At 41.0% G+C, this 12,288-nt stretch overlaps 2 protein-coding genes across 2 annotated transcripts; one reads left to right on the plus strand and one right to left on the minus strand.

Moving 5' to 3' along the window:
- The first annotated feature begins 2,500 nt into the window (after positions 1-2,500).
- cfd (complement factor D (adipsin)) lies at positions 2,501-5,273 on the plus strand. Its single transcript, XM_074660574.1, has 5 exons — positions 2,501-2,654; positions 3,028-3,184; positions 4,093-4,234; positions 4,364-4,651; positions 4,845-5,273. The coding sequence occupies exons 1-5, from the start codon at positions 2,591-2,593 to the stop codon at positions 5,022-5,024; spliced, it is 831 nt and encodes a 276-aa protein (XP_074516675.1). The 5' UTR covers positions 2,501-2,590; the 3' UTR covers positions 5,025-5,273.
- A 544-nt stretch (positions 5,274-5,817) lies between these two features.
- On the minus strand, positions 5,818-10,461 carry LOC141783502 (GTPase IMAP family member 8-like). Its single transcript, XM_074660849.1, has 3 exons — positions 10,360-10,461; positions 9,290-10,129; positions 5,818-7,701 (listed from the first exon to the last, which is right to left on the minus strand). The coding sequence occupies exons 1-3, from the start codon at positions 10,367-10,369 to the stop codon at positions 6,989-6,991; spliced, it is 1,563 nt and encodes a 520-aa protein (XP_074516950.1). The 5' UTR covers positions 10,370-10,461; the 3' UTR covers positions 5,818-6,988.
- Between the last annotated feature and the right edge of the window lie 1,827 nt (positions 10,462-12,288).

Genomic DNA, 12,288 nt, shown 5'->3' on the forward strand with positions numbered 1-12,288 from the left:
TGAGGCTGGGCCGCATCAGGTATTCCACAAAAAAAGCTTTGTTAAAAAAAACAATCTTCTCAAACGTCATTATTAACAGTTCTTTAACTTGAATGGGTTCTTCTGAACATGAACTGTCCTGAACATTAATGGAACATTGAAGAACATGAACGGTTCTTCTGAACATGGCCTATTGTGTCTCCCACTTTTCCTGAAATTGTCTGTGCTCGTCACCAACCTTTCTCTTCACTGCAGGCTTTGAAAAAGACATGATTGGGGCTGTGTGACAAGATATATATTCATTCCACTTGGTGTCACTCCGCAATAAAGTTGTGCCTGCTGTGTTTGTGTTGCTCTGCAATTACACCACCAAACCGCTAGTTGGCGGCGGCGTCTCTATGAGTTTCCTTCTTTCATCTGAGTGGATTTGTGTGAACAAACATTGAAAAGATGGAGGCAGAGAGAAGTAGAACTTGGTCCTGGCCGCTCAGCATCGCTGACAGACTGGACCAATCACAGCTGTTGCGGTCTGCGTCGCCGCGACGTGTAGTTACATTTCTGGAGAGGTGCACGTCAGGCTACGGCGTCGATTCAACGCAGAAGTATAAATCAAGCTTTAATCTAGTTTATGCGATGTTACACGGGCGCCACCATAGTTGTTGTGAAATGTTTCTCTGCTTGCATCAAGCCCGGCCGATTGCCCGTCCCCGGGAGCCATATACCCCGCTGTGATTGGTAGGTTCGTTCAGCTCGGGCTCGCGCAACAAAGGGACCTTCCACGGCAAACTGCCATTCACATAAAACTCGCGGGCCGAGGGCGCCTGGTTAGCTCAGTTGGTAGAGCGGGCGCCCATGTAACGAGACTTGGTCCTGACCGCGGCGGCCCGGGTTCGAATCCGGCCTGTGGCCCTTTCCGCATCCACTCTCTCTCTCTCCCCCCTTTCCAAGACTCTATCCACTGTCCTGTCAATAAAAATGAAAAAATGCCCCCCAAAAAAAAAAACTTTATAAAAAAAAAAAAATTTGCGGGCCGCACTAACATTAAACTTTCATATCAAGGTGGGGGCCACAAAATATCGTCTTGCGGGCCGCAATTGGCCCGCGGGCCGCGAGTTTGAGACCCCTGCTCTATAGCTTTAAGACTGCTACAACCACTTAAAGAAAGTAATGTCGGCTGGTGATCCCGCGGGTGTCAGAGGGTTTGATCATTGTTTTTTACGGGTGCTGAGATGAAATTTCGGTGTGCTTGAGCACATCTAAAAAGAGTCTAAAATCGCCAATGTCCGTCACACTGTCTTTGGTGAAAGTTTTTGCACCCTCATCTTGGTGTGAGGGACAGAATAACCTTAAACTAGATTATTTTATCAGTGCAGAAGATTATAAAAACAGAATTAAGGACTATTTGACCACTGAATGTACATGTCTGTTACTGAACACTACTATTTCTTTGTTTGATTTCATTTGTAATTTTATGTGAAATTCATTAATTTTGTTTGTTTTAACTTTTTTCCTGTTTTTTTTTTTCTTCTTCTTCTTTTATTTGAAAGTTTGTATGCTGCCGTCTGGGCCAGGACTCTCTCAAAAAAAAAGATCTTGAATCTCGAAATATTTCTGGTAAAATAAATGTTAAATGAAAAACAAAATTGATCATTTACATGGTCATTTAATGCAACATGTCTTCTTTGTTGGATATTTAAATTGAATTGTACTTAGATTACATTCTTGCAATGCAATTTTTTGCAAAAGAAAATATTAATGGGAACAGTGTCCATATGCAGCAGCTTGTATTTTAAGATGCTAAAACTGCCAATATTCACTTTTTGTAAGATCATGTCAAAGACATGCTGAATAATCTGTCTCAATAGAATACAGGGGCCTACGTTAAATTTACTTTTTTTTGTACTGTACAGTGTAATGTTTGTGCACAACATACAGTGCAATGGACAAGCCTATCATTGGATAATATTTTGTGACTTACTGTAATATACTTTCTTGTTCCAGGATTGGCAGTGTTTCATGCTTTCCCGCTGGATTTACTGGAAGAGAAGAAGAAGCTAATGTGCTCAAGAGCACGGGGTCAGTGGCGGTTCATCCAAATCTCAGCATTATGTAACTTGAAGTGTCATTAAATCACACTAAAAGTGCACCATTTCTGCTGGTGTCAATGAATATACACACTTTAGATGCAAACAAAGTGTGTATCTATAGTAAAGAAATGTGTGTCATTTCTTTCTGGTGTAAATTTCACACAGAAGTGAGACAGAAGTGGGTGAAATAAACATACAATAACTGAGCATGAAACATATTCTAGTAGTTAAAGATCCTGTAAATGACAAGAATAATTGTCAATAAACATAGAGATATAAATATAAAGATGTTACAGAGTGAAGAGAGGATCTGTGAGAGTAAAAGATGTCAGTAAACATGTTGTTTGCTTTCCTGTTTTTCATTCCTGGAAACAGGGAACGGGAGGATGTCAGACCCCCTCTTCTGTCTTCTGTCTTCTGTCTTCTGTCTTGCACCATATCTACTTGATTTATGTTTCCTGTCTTTCTGGTGGAAGCCTTTAAAACACCACATTTACTGGTTTTGGTTCAGTTGAGTCGACATCATGGCATCAGAGAAAGACCTTCTTGTGGCTGCTGCTGTTTTTATTTTTGCCCTCATTTCACACAGTGAGTTTATTTTTATTTACTAACTCATTTATTTTTATTTTAAAACAAAAATTGTAATGATACCTCATTTATTTTTTATTTTAAATCAAAAATTGAAATAACACCTCATTTGATTCTGATTTTAAAACAAAAATATATTATTATTTTTTCATTATTTGTATTTTTTTTTTTTATTATTTGTATTTTATTTTATTCATGATTGTTTTCTGTATGAAGTAATGAAGTTTCCTTGACATGAAATGCTAAAATGACCCATTATTATGTTTGCCAATAACCCTGTAAATAGCTACTGGGCAAGGTGGCTTATTGTATACAACCAGAAATGTTAAGATAGTTAGTTTTTGAAAATTTTCTTTTTGGTGGATCATTTCAGGTGAGGGCATACTCGGTGGCAGAGAGGCGGCGCCACACTCTCGGCCCTACATGGCCTCCATCCAGATGCCAGAAGGAGACAATATGAAGCATGAGTGTGGAGGCTTTGTGATTGCAGATCAGTGGGTGATGACTGCAGTCCACTGTCTGCCAACAGGGTGAGGAAACCTGCCTCTAACCATCACTCATCAGCACATCCTCCTCTTACACTTCCCCCTGTCCTTTTCCTGTCCTTTCTTTTTCCTCTTTCCTGTTCTTTTCCTTTCCTTTGTTTTTGTCTTTCCTTTCCAGTCTAACTCGTGTAAGTGTTCTCTGTGTGAGAGCTGATGTAGCTCAGATTCTTTTGTGAGTTTTCTTTGGGAATATTATCATATTTATTTGTTCTGTTTTCGCAAACTATTTTGTTCATTAACTCTAGTTAACTTTTTTTTGAAGGTGTATGGGTCATTTTTTCTTTTGTTAAAGGTACAGTGTGTAGGATTTGGCGGCATCTAGTGGTGTGGTTGCAGATTGCAACCAACTGAGTTCCCCTCCACTCACTACTCCCTTTCCAGGACTGTCTTAACTTTAGTCGCCAAGTGCAAAACCGTGGTAACGCCGTTCGCCTCGCTCAGAGGCCATCCTTACCAGAACAACTCTACTTTATGAGCAACAGAAGTCAGACAGCGGCTGTCAGTACCACGGTGTTGCACTCTGCGGATCACGTTACCGCAGTTTCAAAAGCGTGTCAGAGAACTACGGTGGCCTTCAGGTAACGTAAAAACGTGAAAGTCTCTCTCTAGAGCCAGAGTTTGGTTTGTCCGTTCTGGGCTACTGTAGAAACATGGCGGAAACAAGGTGATTATACACTAATGAAAACATAGTTATTAATATTATATTCAATTTCTGCTAATAGATCCCCCTAAATCCTACACACTGGACCTTTAATATGGATATCTTATGGAACAAAACATGAAGTTTTATCATCAGTTTTCAAATTCCCTTTTTGTGATTATAATGTTTATTTATTAGAATAATATGTTTTAATATTATTTAATGCTACAATGTTATTGTGCTCTTTTCACAGGCCCAATGGAAGGAAAGTAGTGCTGGGTGTCCATTCTCTGAGTGAACCCGTAGAGACAAACCAGACATTTGATATTCTGGAACTTCACAATCACCCAGACTTCAGCGCGTCAAATTACGACAATGACATTGCTTTAATTAAGGTAAATGTAAAGTTTGTTTTAATCGTCAGTGGTACTGAAATGTATGTTGTTCTGTTTTGGGGAACAAAATATATCTATCATAACTAAACAATTCATTTTGGATCGATTTTCTGTCTGATTTTTTTGCAGTTGGATCGTCCGTTCAACACCTCTGAGGCTGTTCAACCGCTGGAGTTCCTGCGAGCAGGCGGCACAAACCCCGGCACGGGTGCAGAGGTGGACACGGCCGGGTGGGGATCCATGGATAACCTGGGGTCCAGACCAGACAAGCTCAAGGAGGTGGTCGTCGAGGTGGTCAGCTCAGCTCGGTGCAGACGCAGCGACTACTTCGGCAGAGGAAAGTTCACCAATAACATGATATGTGCAAATAGAATATGCTCACACCACTGTGATCAACCTACAGAAGACACCTGTGACGTAAGTTCTTCTCTTCTACTAAATGGTGAAACTGTGAAAGTTGTCAACGAATGTTAGGATGACCATAAGTATTGAATATTAAAAGTATGCAAATGGGTTTTCTTCTTGTTTTTCGAGGGACATTTGACAATATACTTAAATACAGTAACTTCCTGTTAAGACCCTTTCTGCTTGTCTTGTTGTCGTGTCTCAGGGCGACTCTGGGGGTCCTCTGCTCTACAATGGCATCGCGGTGGGCATCACTTCCAATGGAGGAAAGAAGTGTGGCCAAGCTAAAAAGCCTGGAATTTACACGGTCATCTCCCACTACACTGCGTGGATTGACAACATCATGGCCCTGCAGCCCACTGGAACACCGGACCAGAGCAGCTAAATAAAGAGAGCACACATCACGTTATTAGCGGCACATTTTTACACGTTTTTAGTCGCAGTCCTGCTTCTGCTGAGTCACTGATTATTCTACATGGATATGTTCATATGTTGGACAGAAGTGTTCCTTTCTCATTTGCAACTAATGCATGGCTCTAGTGATAGACCTCCAGTATCTTGAACATACTACAACCACCTGTACAAACATTTGCCATCACTTCATAAAAGAATCAATAAAATACAGTTGATCACATTCAGATGTCTGTCTTCAGTTGTTTAGTATCTTGTACAGCAGCTATTCTAAACCACTGGGGAGGTACTGCCAAATGGTTAGATTAACCTCTTCAAAATCTGAGGCTATTCTGTCTTTCACAGGTTGTAGCGGGCTCAGTTACAGTATAAAGCTTGAGTCAAGATACTGGTATCATATGAAACTAAAAAACTATTGGTCCCAACCAAGTTATGCTAGCTTGTAGGATCAAGCGCTAAATTAAGTTTGGCTAAATTTTGGCGAGGAAAAACTGGCATGGCCATTTCCAAAGAGGCCCCTTGACCTCTGACCTCAAGATATGTGAATGAAAATGGGTTCTATGGGTACCCACGAGTCTCCCCTTTACAGATATAGCTCACGTTCTCGGATGCAGTGACATAAAATGGAGCTTTTTGTTTTTGTCTATGTTGGAAACAACCCTACACAAGTAAAAGCTCCAAAGCGTGTGGTGAGGAAATATGACCCTGAATATGTTGGATTCATAATGGCAGGCTGTGACGGGTGAGGGTTAGCTGAATATATACAGTATGTGGGTCATTATAGATGACCGTGGCACAATTGTCATTTATTGGGGAAAGTGGTCCTCGGATTTTTCCTCAAGTTACAAAAGGTTGAGAACCGCTGTTGTACAATAAACATCAGATGCAGTACAATAACAAAGAAAGATATGCTGGGATAAACAGACATTATAGCAAACTAAGTCACAGATTGAACACAAATAAGAGTTGCACAACAACTGCTATGATGAAATCTATACGAGGTTTTACATCAATCTTGTTTTTATGCAGTTGAATCAGTTTGTCGTCCATCTGAAGGATGGCGTTAAAGAATGTAACTGTTAGGAAATCAAGATATCAAAGAGCAAATCTCATGAACTTGTCAGATAAGTCCTCTTACCAATGGGGAAGTAAATAAAATTAAATAAAATCTGCTGCAGCTTCTTCTCCTCCCCTCCCTGCTCTATGCAGATAAACAGAGACATGAGTTAATCACTGACGTGTTCTGTTCTTCTGTTTAGTGTGCAAAATCCCCACACCACCACCATCACCAATTTTTTATGCACAATGCAAAATCGAATAATCATATCTGATTTGCTAAACTAGCTTAGCTGTGCTGTTTGGACATAAATCTCAATTTGATGCATTTGATGAATATATACCTAGTATGAATATACATAATTTAAAATACATAGAAAGATAATTCTCTTAAAGGTGACATATCATGCTCATTTTCAGGTTCCTATGTTCATCAAAAAACACATTATTTTTCTCATATTGTGTGTCTGAATCTACCTCTCTTCACCCTCTGTCTGAAACGCTCCATTTTAGCGCCCACAAATTATTATTATTTCACAGTTTGTGGGTTGGTAGGAACTCCAGATACCCAAATGTACGTGCACAAGCACTGAAAAAAAATTTGTTTTTCACGATATGTCCCCATTAAATTACAATGGTTTGAGATTTTATGAAATTTAGCCATATACAGCACCCCCGGTGGCAATTTTCTGCAAGCAAATCCCAATGACTGCATCTATAAAAGCTATAAATTTGCAATGTAATTCAGTCCAGTGCTGAATCCCTGCAGGACTGATTCCACATTGAATAAACTTTCCTCTGACACCATCTTAACAAAAATTAACAAATGATATAATCACACATTTAATCACATTTTACAGGTGTTGCCTGTGAGTATAGAAATCAAGCATCTCTTAATAAGTAGTTCCCCTCCAGAGCCCCCCCCTTTCTCTCCCCGATCACTGTCTTCCTCTCCTGCAGCTCCTGCACAGAGAATCTCTTGACTGAGTACGGGCGTCCTCCGTGTGAAGCTACCACCTTGTTGATCCCTGACAGCCAGTCTTTCACCTGAGGATAGCTCAAAGCATTCTGGGACTTTGTGACATTCAGCTCATAGTAACGGCTCCCACACTTCCGGATGAGATCCTGGAGGGTTGCATGGGCTCCGGCCACGTAGTCGTTGATCCTCTGAGGCCTGTGATTGTCACAGTCGAAGCGAACGAGGAGGACCACGGCGTGCTCTGCAAAGTCTCGTCCAAAGACCTTCTGCAGTTGGCCCAGCATCTCGCACTCACCCTGGGTGAAGCGCCCCACCTGGAGCACCAGCAGGAAGACGTGGGGTCCGGGTAAGGACAAAGCCAAGCAGTCCTTGACCACCTCCAGGTTCTCCAGCCCGTCCTCGTCCCACAGCTCGGGGGTGTCCACCAGGATGAGTCGCCTCCCTGCTGCGAACACCTCCTTCCTCTCACAAAACAAGGTGGGCTGAGGGGCTTTGTGACTAGACTCATTACTGGAGTACTGATTACCTGCTCTCTCTAGAATCAGGTTTAGAGCAGAAGACTTCCCGCTGCCAGAAAGACCCAACAGGATGACCGTCATCTTCTTTGTGCCATCATCTTAAAGCCAAGAAGAAAAGGAGAAATGGCTGTTAGAAAGCACTTTCAAATCAAGCATTTTCATTTGCAAACCCATATGTAGCTGTATCTAAAGCATTTTTACTGTATTCATAAACTTTAATGTGTTATTTGCCATGTTGGGGTTAAAGCATAAATGTTTTTTGACTGTTTTGTATAACATGTATAAAACTAAATATTAGATACCATATACTGTAGATAAGGAGTGATGGATGTCCATAACAATGTGTGACTGTATCACCCTCTAGTGGGAGAAGTTTCTGAATGTGTGAAAATGCACTTCAGCAAAAATTAACTTTCATGTTGAGAGAATGTTTCTGAAAGTGGACAGTTTTCTAAATCTTTTTCTAAAATATTAAATAAATGTTGATCTAGAAAATGATATGGTCCTGTTCTAATAACCATTGTGCATTGTGTATAGATGTAAATGTTTGAAGCGCAGGAATGAGATTTCTTGATCTTAAAGGGGACATATCGTGCTCATTTTCAGGTTCATACTTGTATTTTGGGTTTCTACTAAAACATGTTTACATGCTTTAATGGTATAAGGAAACCACTTTACTTTCTCATACTGTCTGTCTGAATATACTTGTCTTCACCATAGACTGTATATAAGAAGTGAACGTATTCACCGTGACGTCACCCATTAGTTTGTGGATTGCCGTTTTGAAGCCTTGAATTTGGCATTTTTATCACATTTTTCTTGGTCTTTTGCAACCAGAAGTGACACGAGAGGGTGGAGCTAAGTACAACCGAACACTGAATGACTAGTTTTCAAGCGTCCATGTTGTCCACAGTTAACTTTCATGAACTTAAAACACACTGTGAAAGGGTTAAAGTTGTAAGACGAAAACATGGACAACTCCCAGACCGGACAACGCCGTGGTAGCGACCTGTCAATCACAAGGTAGCCCCGCCCTAAAGCATCCCCTACTTTATGGTCTATTTGACTCTAAATGGGACCATAATCTACTAAATGAACATCATGCTGTATTGAAGAAGACTTGAAACTGGCGATTGAGACCATAAACTCATGTTTACAATGTTTACTGAAGTAATAAATCAGGTGAGAAGCAGGCTCATTTTCTCATAGACTTCTATACAATCAGACTTCTTTTAGCAACCAGAGGAGTCGCCCCCTGCTGGCTGTTAGAAAGAAGTTTAAGACACTTCGGTATTGGCTTCACTTAGCTCCTGTCTCTTTAAGCCCCCCTCCCGAAATAGCCCAGTCTGCTCTGATTGGCTTGCAAGAAAAACATTTTGGTGCACCTTTGCAAAGGTCTCAAGCTGTGGGTGGAGATACTCAGATGTGGGGCGGTACATTCTAATGAGCCTGCATGTGACATAGGAAGGGGAGCCAAATCTGAATGGCTTGTTGAATCACATGTTTTCTGATCTAGACATCCCACAAAAAACTGACTGGGTCGTCTTATTTCACAGTTTGTGGGTTGGTAGGAACTCCAGATACCCAAATGTATGAACACAAGCACTGAAAAAGTGAGTTTTTTTCATGATGTGTCTATTTTATTCTGATTTAAAACTCTAGAAGCAACTGAAAAACAAGTCTTACCATCAGTGGCACTCATCTTGAGCTGCCTTATGGCCCTTTGGCTTATCACATCCTCCTCCAGGCTCCCTCTCTTTGTCTCATATTGCTGTTTATCAGCTGCCTCCTTCCTTCTTTCCTCAGCATGTCTCGCCTTCAGCTCCTCCATCTCTTTGGCTCTCCTCTTCTCTTGTTTTTGAACCAGTTGCTTGAACGCCTGCTCCTCCTCCTCGACCTTTTGCACCTTCTGTTTCAGCATCTTCAAGGCTGAGTCTTCTTTGCTCCTTCTCTTAGCGTCAGCCAGCATGGCCTCCGTGTAGCCGGTCACACCGTTTTCAGCCAGCATGTAGTCGACCATCTTCAGTAGAGCGCGCAGTTCATCTCTTGCTGCAGATGATGTGATTCGGCAGTATCTTCCATCGCACATGTTTAGCATCTCCAGGAGTGCGTCGTCCAGTGTGTCAGCAACCTGTCCATCTTCCAGAGAGATGACCACCAGGTATTTTAAAGCCTCAGCTCCAAAGTGTGCCTGCAGTGTCTCTACCATTCTCCTTTCCCTCGTTGTGTAATGTGCACCTTGGATCAGCAGCAGGAATGTACTGATTCCACCGGTGCAAGACTTAAAGCAGCCATCTAACGCCTGGCTGATGCCCTCCTCTGTCATGTCTTGTTTTAAATCTGCATAAAGCAAGCTGATCAAGCGACCGTCCAATGTCAGATCACAGACTTGATTTGATCCCAGAGAACTGAAGGTTAACTTGAGATGCTTGTCCCCTGAGTTGTCCTGCTGCAGAGACTTCAGAGAGGACCATTGCTCCACTGTGGATATGACCACCATCATCTGCCTCATGTCAGCAATGCCGTCTGCCAAACAACACAGTAATGACTTGTCAATGATTTGTGACCATACCAAGTAATAGTCAGCATTACCATGTTTAACAGTAACAGTAACACTTTTTGTAATAAAGTGACTGCAACCCAATTGCATCTGTTATTTACGGGCCTTGCAATGGCTAACATTGCCCATATATTGAAAATAAAATTAGCATTGAATGTGTAGGAAACACAAATTTACGCAGAAAAGAATTACTTACTGTGCGACATGGCTTTTGCAGGTCTGCTTTAAGATACTTGTCAGCTCAAGATAACACCTGAAACTGGATTCTCTGCCTCTGAAACAAGCATTATGAGGGCGAAAACAAAAGAAGATGCTTTCTGATTACAACCTTTCATGTGTGACCAGCAGGTTTGTTTTGTCGAGGAAGTGCATTCCACAGCACAACCTGGAATGAACAAGCTACTTCAGTCCAGTGCATCTCCCTCATGGAAACCAAACTGTAGAACACTGTCTTAACTCTCTCCTAACATTAACCATAACCACTACAGGCCTAACCCTAAGCCTAACCATCACCTTTACCAAAAAACACACACTTTAGTGGTTTACCTTTTAGCGACCAGCCTTGCAACCTAAAATACAGTAGGTGGGTCCCCATAATGTGACTGTGTGCTCATATTTCTGTCCCCAATGTGAACATATTTTATGCAAGAATGTGGCAAGAGTGGTTGGGACAATAAGTTGAAAGTAGACTATAGCCGACAACGCCACCTGAGGACTTGCACCTCAGGAAATACTAAACAAAACCTTGAATACTTTTCTGGTAAATGGATAAGGCACAACGATTCGGAGGCAGAGACACACTTGCAAAATAAGTCAAATATTTAATTGTAATTAATCAAAGAAAAAGCACTAAATAAGATGGGACTGGAGCTTAAAAATGACACAAACTAATATGGGGTTATTAAAATGGTTCTTTATTTTTTATTATTATTTTATTTTATATTATAGCTGCCAGTCCAAAATTAAAGTAAACAAAACTTAAGCTGAGACCAATACTGGAGAGGTAGACTACCCTGAGGAGGGTGCAGGGCCTGATTCAGTTTCCTTTTCCTACCTGACTCTATCAGTTTGCTGCCCTCTGCACAATACAAAGCCAGACTGAGCTGCATCCTGTGATTGTTTCTTGTCTGCATTATTGCTGCTGAATCAGAGTCAGCAAAACAGAAGTGGTATATCTTAGTGCTATGACATGCAAAATAAAATGTAAGCCAACATCTTTGTGAACATGCTGGTTAACACTGATGGCCAAAAGGAAAATCTGTTTATAAGTGGCAAGAATTTATGTAGCTTGATGTAGCTTACCATGCATCCTTAAGGTTCATCACAAATTGTAAAGCTCTGACTCACCACTGTGAGTTGTACTCTCAGGATGGATGGCCTGCACTGGCGACCCGTAGGCTCTCCCATTGGTACATCCTTATATATAAGGTGATTCTGGGTTTTTATTATGCAAAACAGTATTCACTGCGTTCACAGGACCTCTTTGTGCTCTCTGTCCAAGAAAGCTCGGAAAAAAATTGGGGAAAGGGCTTTTGCATATTCTGCACCCTCAGCCTGGAATTTGCTCCAAAATGACCTAAAAATCAAGGAGCTGGTATCATTAAATATTTTTAAATCTCAAATTAAGGCTTTAGAAGCAGACTCTATGGCATGCCAATGTTTTTAGCTTCCCTTGTTGTACAGCTGACTCCCAGAAAGTTTCCTTTGTGTCCCCCCATTTGTCTTCAGATAGTTCTCTTCTAATGCAAATTTTAGTGCTTTTAGTGTTTGTGAATTGTATTTTATCTCTATTTGTGTCTGCAACTTTGTGTTCTTGCTGCTGACCGTCTTGGCCAGGTCTCCCTTGGAAAAGAGGTTCTTAATCTCAATGGGACTAACCTGGTCAAATAAAGGTTAAATAAAATAAAAAAATAAGAATTTATCATAGAAATAAAAACATTTTTCTGGTTGAATTAGCTTCTAAAATACTTTCTTTATCTTCATAGCACTTATGATGGAAACAAAGCATGACATTATCATTGATAGCACATGCATTAGGCTATAATACTGGTATACAAACAGCTGCAGGATATGGAGGGGGTTCCCCTACATCCTGCATACACAACAACAGAGGTTACTGAGGGAT

Source organism: Sebastes fasciatus, chromosome 15 (genome assembly GCF_043250625.1).
Source record: "Sebastes fasciatus isolate fSebFas1 chromosome 15, fSebFas1.pri, whole genome shotgun sequence".
Taxonomy (NCBI): Eukaryota; Metazoa; Chordata; class Actinopteri; order Perciformes; family Sebastidae; genus Sebastes; species Sebastes fasciatus.

Bases quoted from the DNA above. Each gene is read 5' to 3' on its own strand.
- cfd (XM_074660574.1), top strand. From the start codon at position 2,591: ATGGCATCAGAGAAAGACCTTCTTGTGGCTGCTGCTGTTTTTATTTTT. The intron at 3,185-4,092 runs GTGAGGAAACCT...CTCTTTTCACAG, and splicing joins GTCCACTGTCTGCCAACAGG to GCCCAATGGAAGGAAAGTAG. The intron at 4,235-4,363 runs GTAAATGTAAAG...ATTTTTTTGCAG, and splicing joins ATGACATTGCTTTAATTAAG to TTGGATCGTCCGTTCAACAC.
- LOC141783502 (XM_074660849.1), bottom strand. The intron at 7,702-9,289 runs GTAAGACTTGTT...CTTGGCTTTAAG, and splicing joins CAAGATGAGTGCCACTGATG to ATGATGGCACAAAGAAGATG.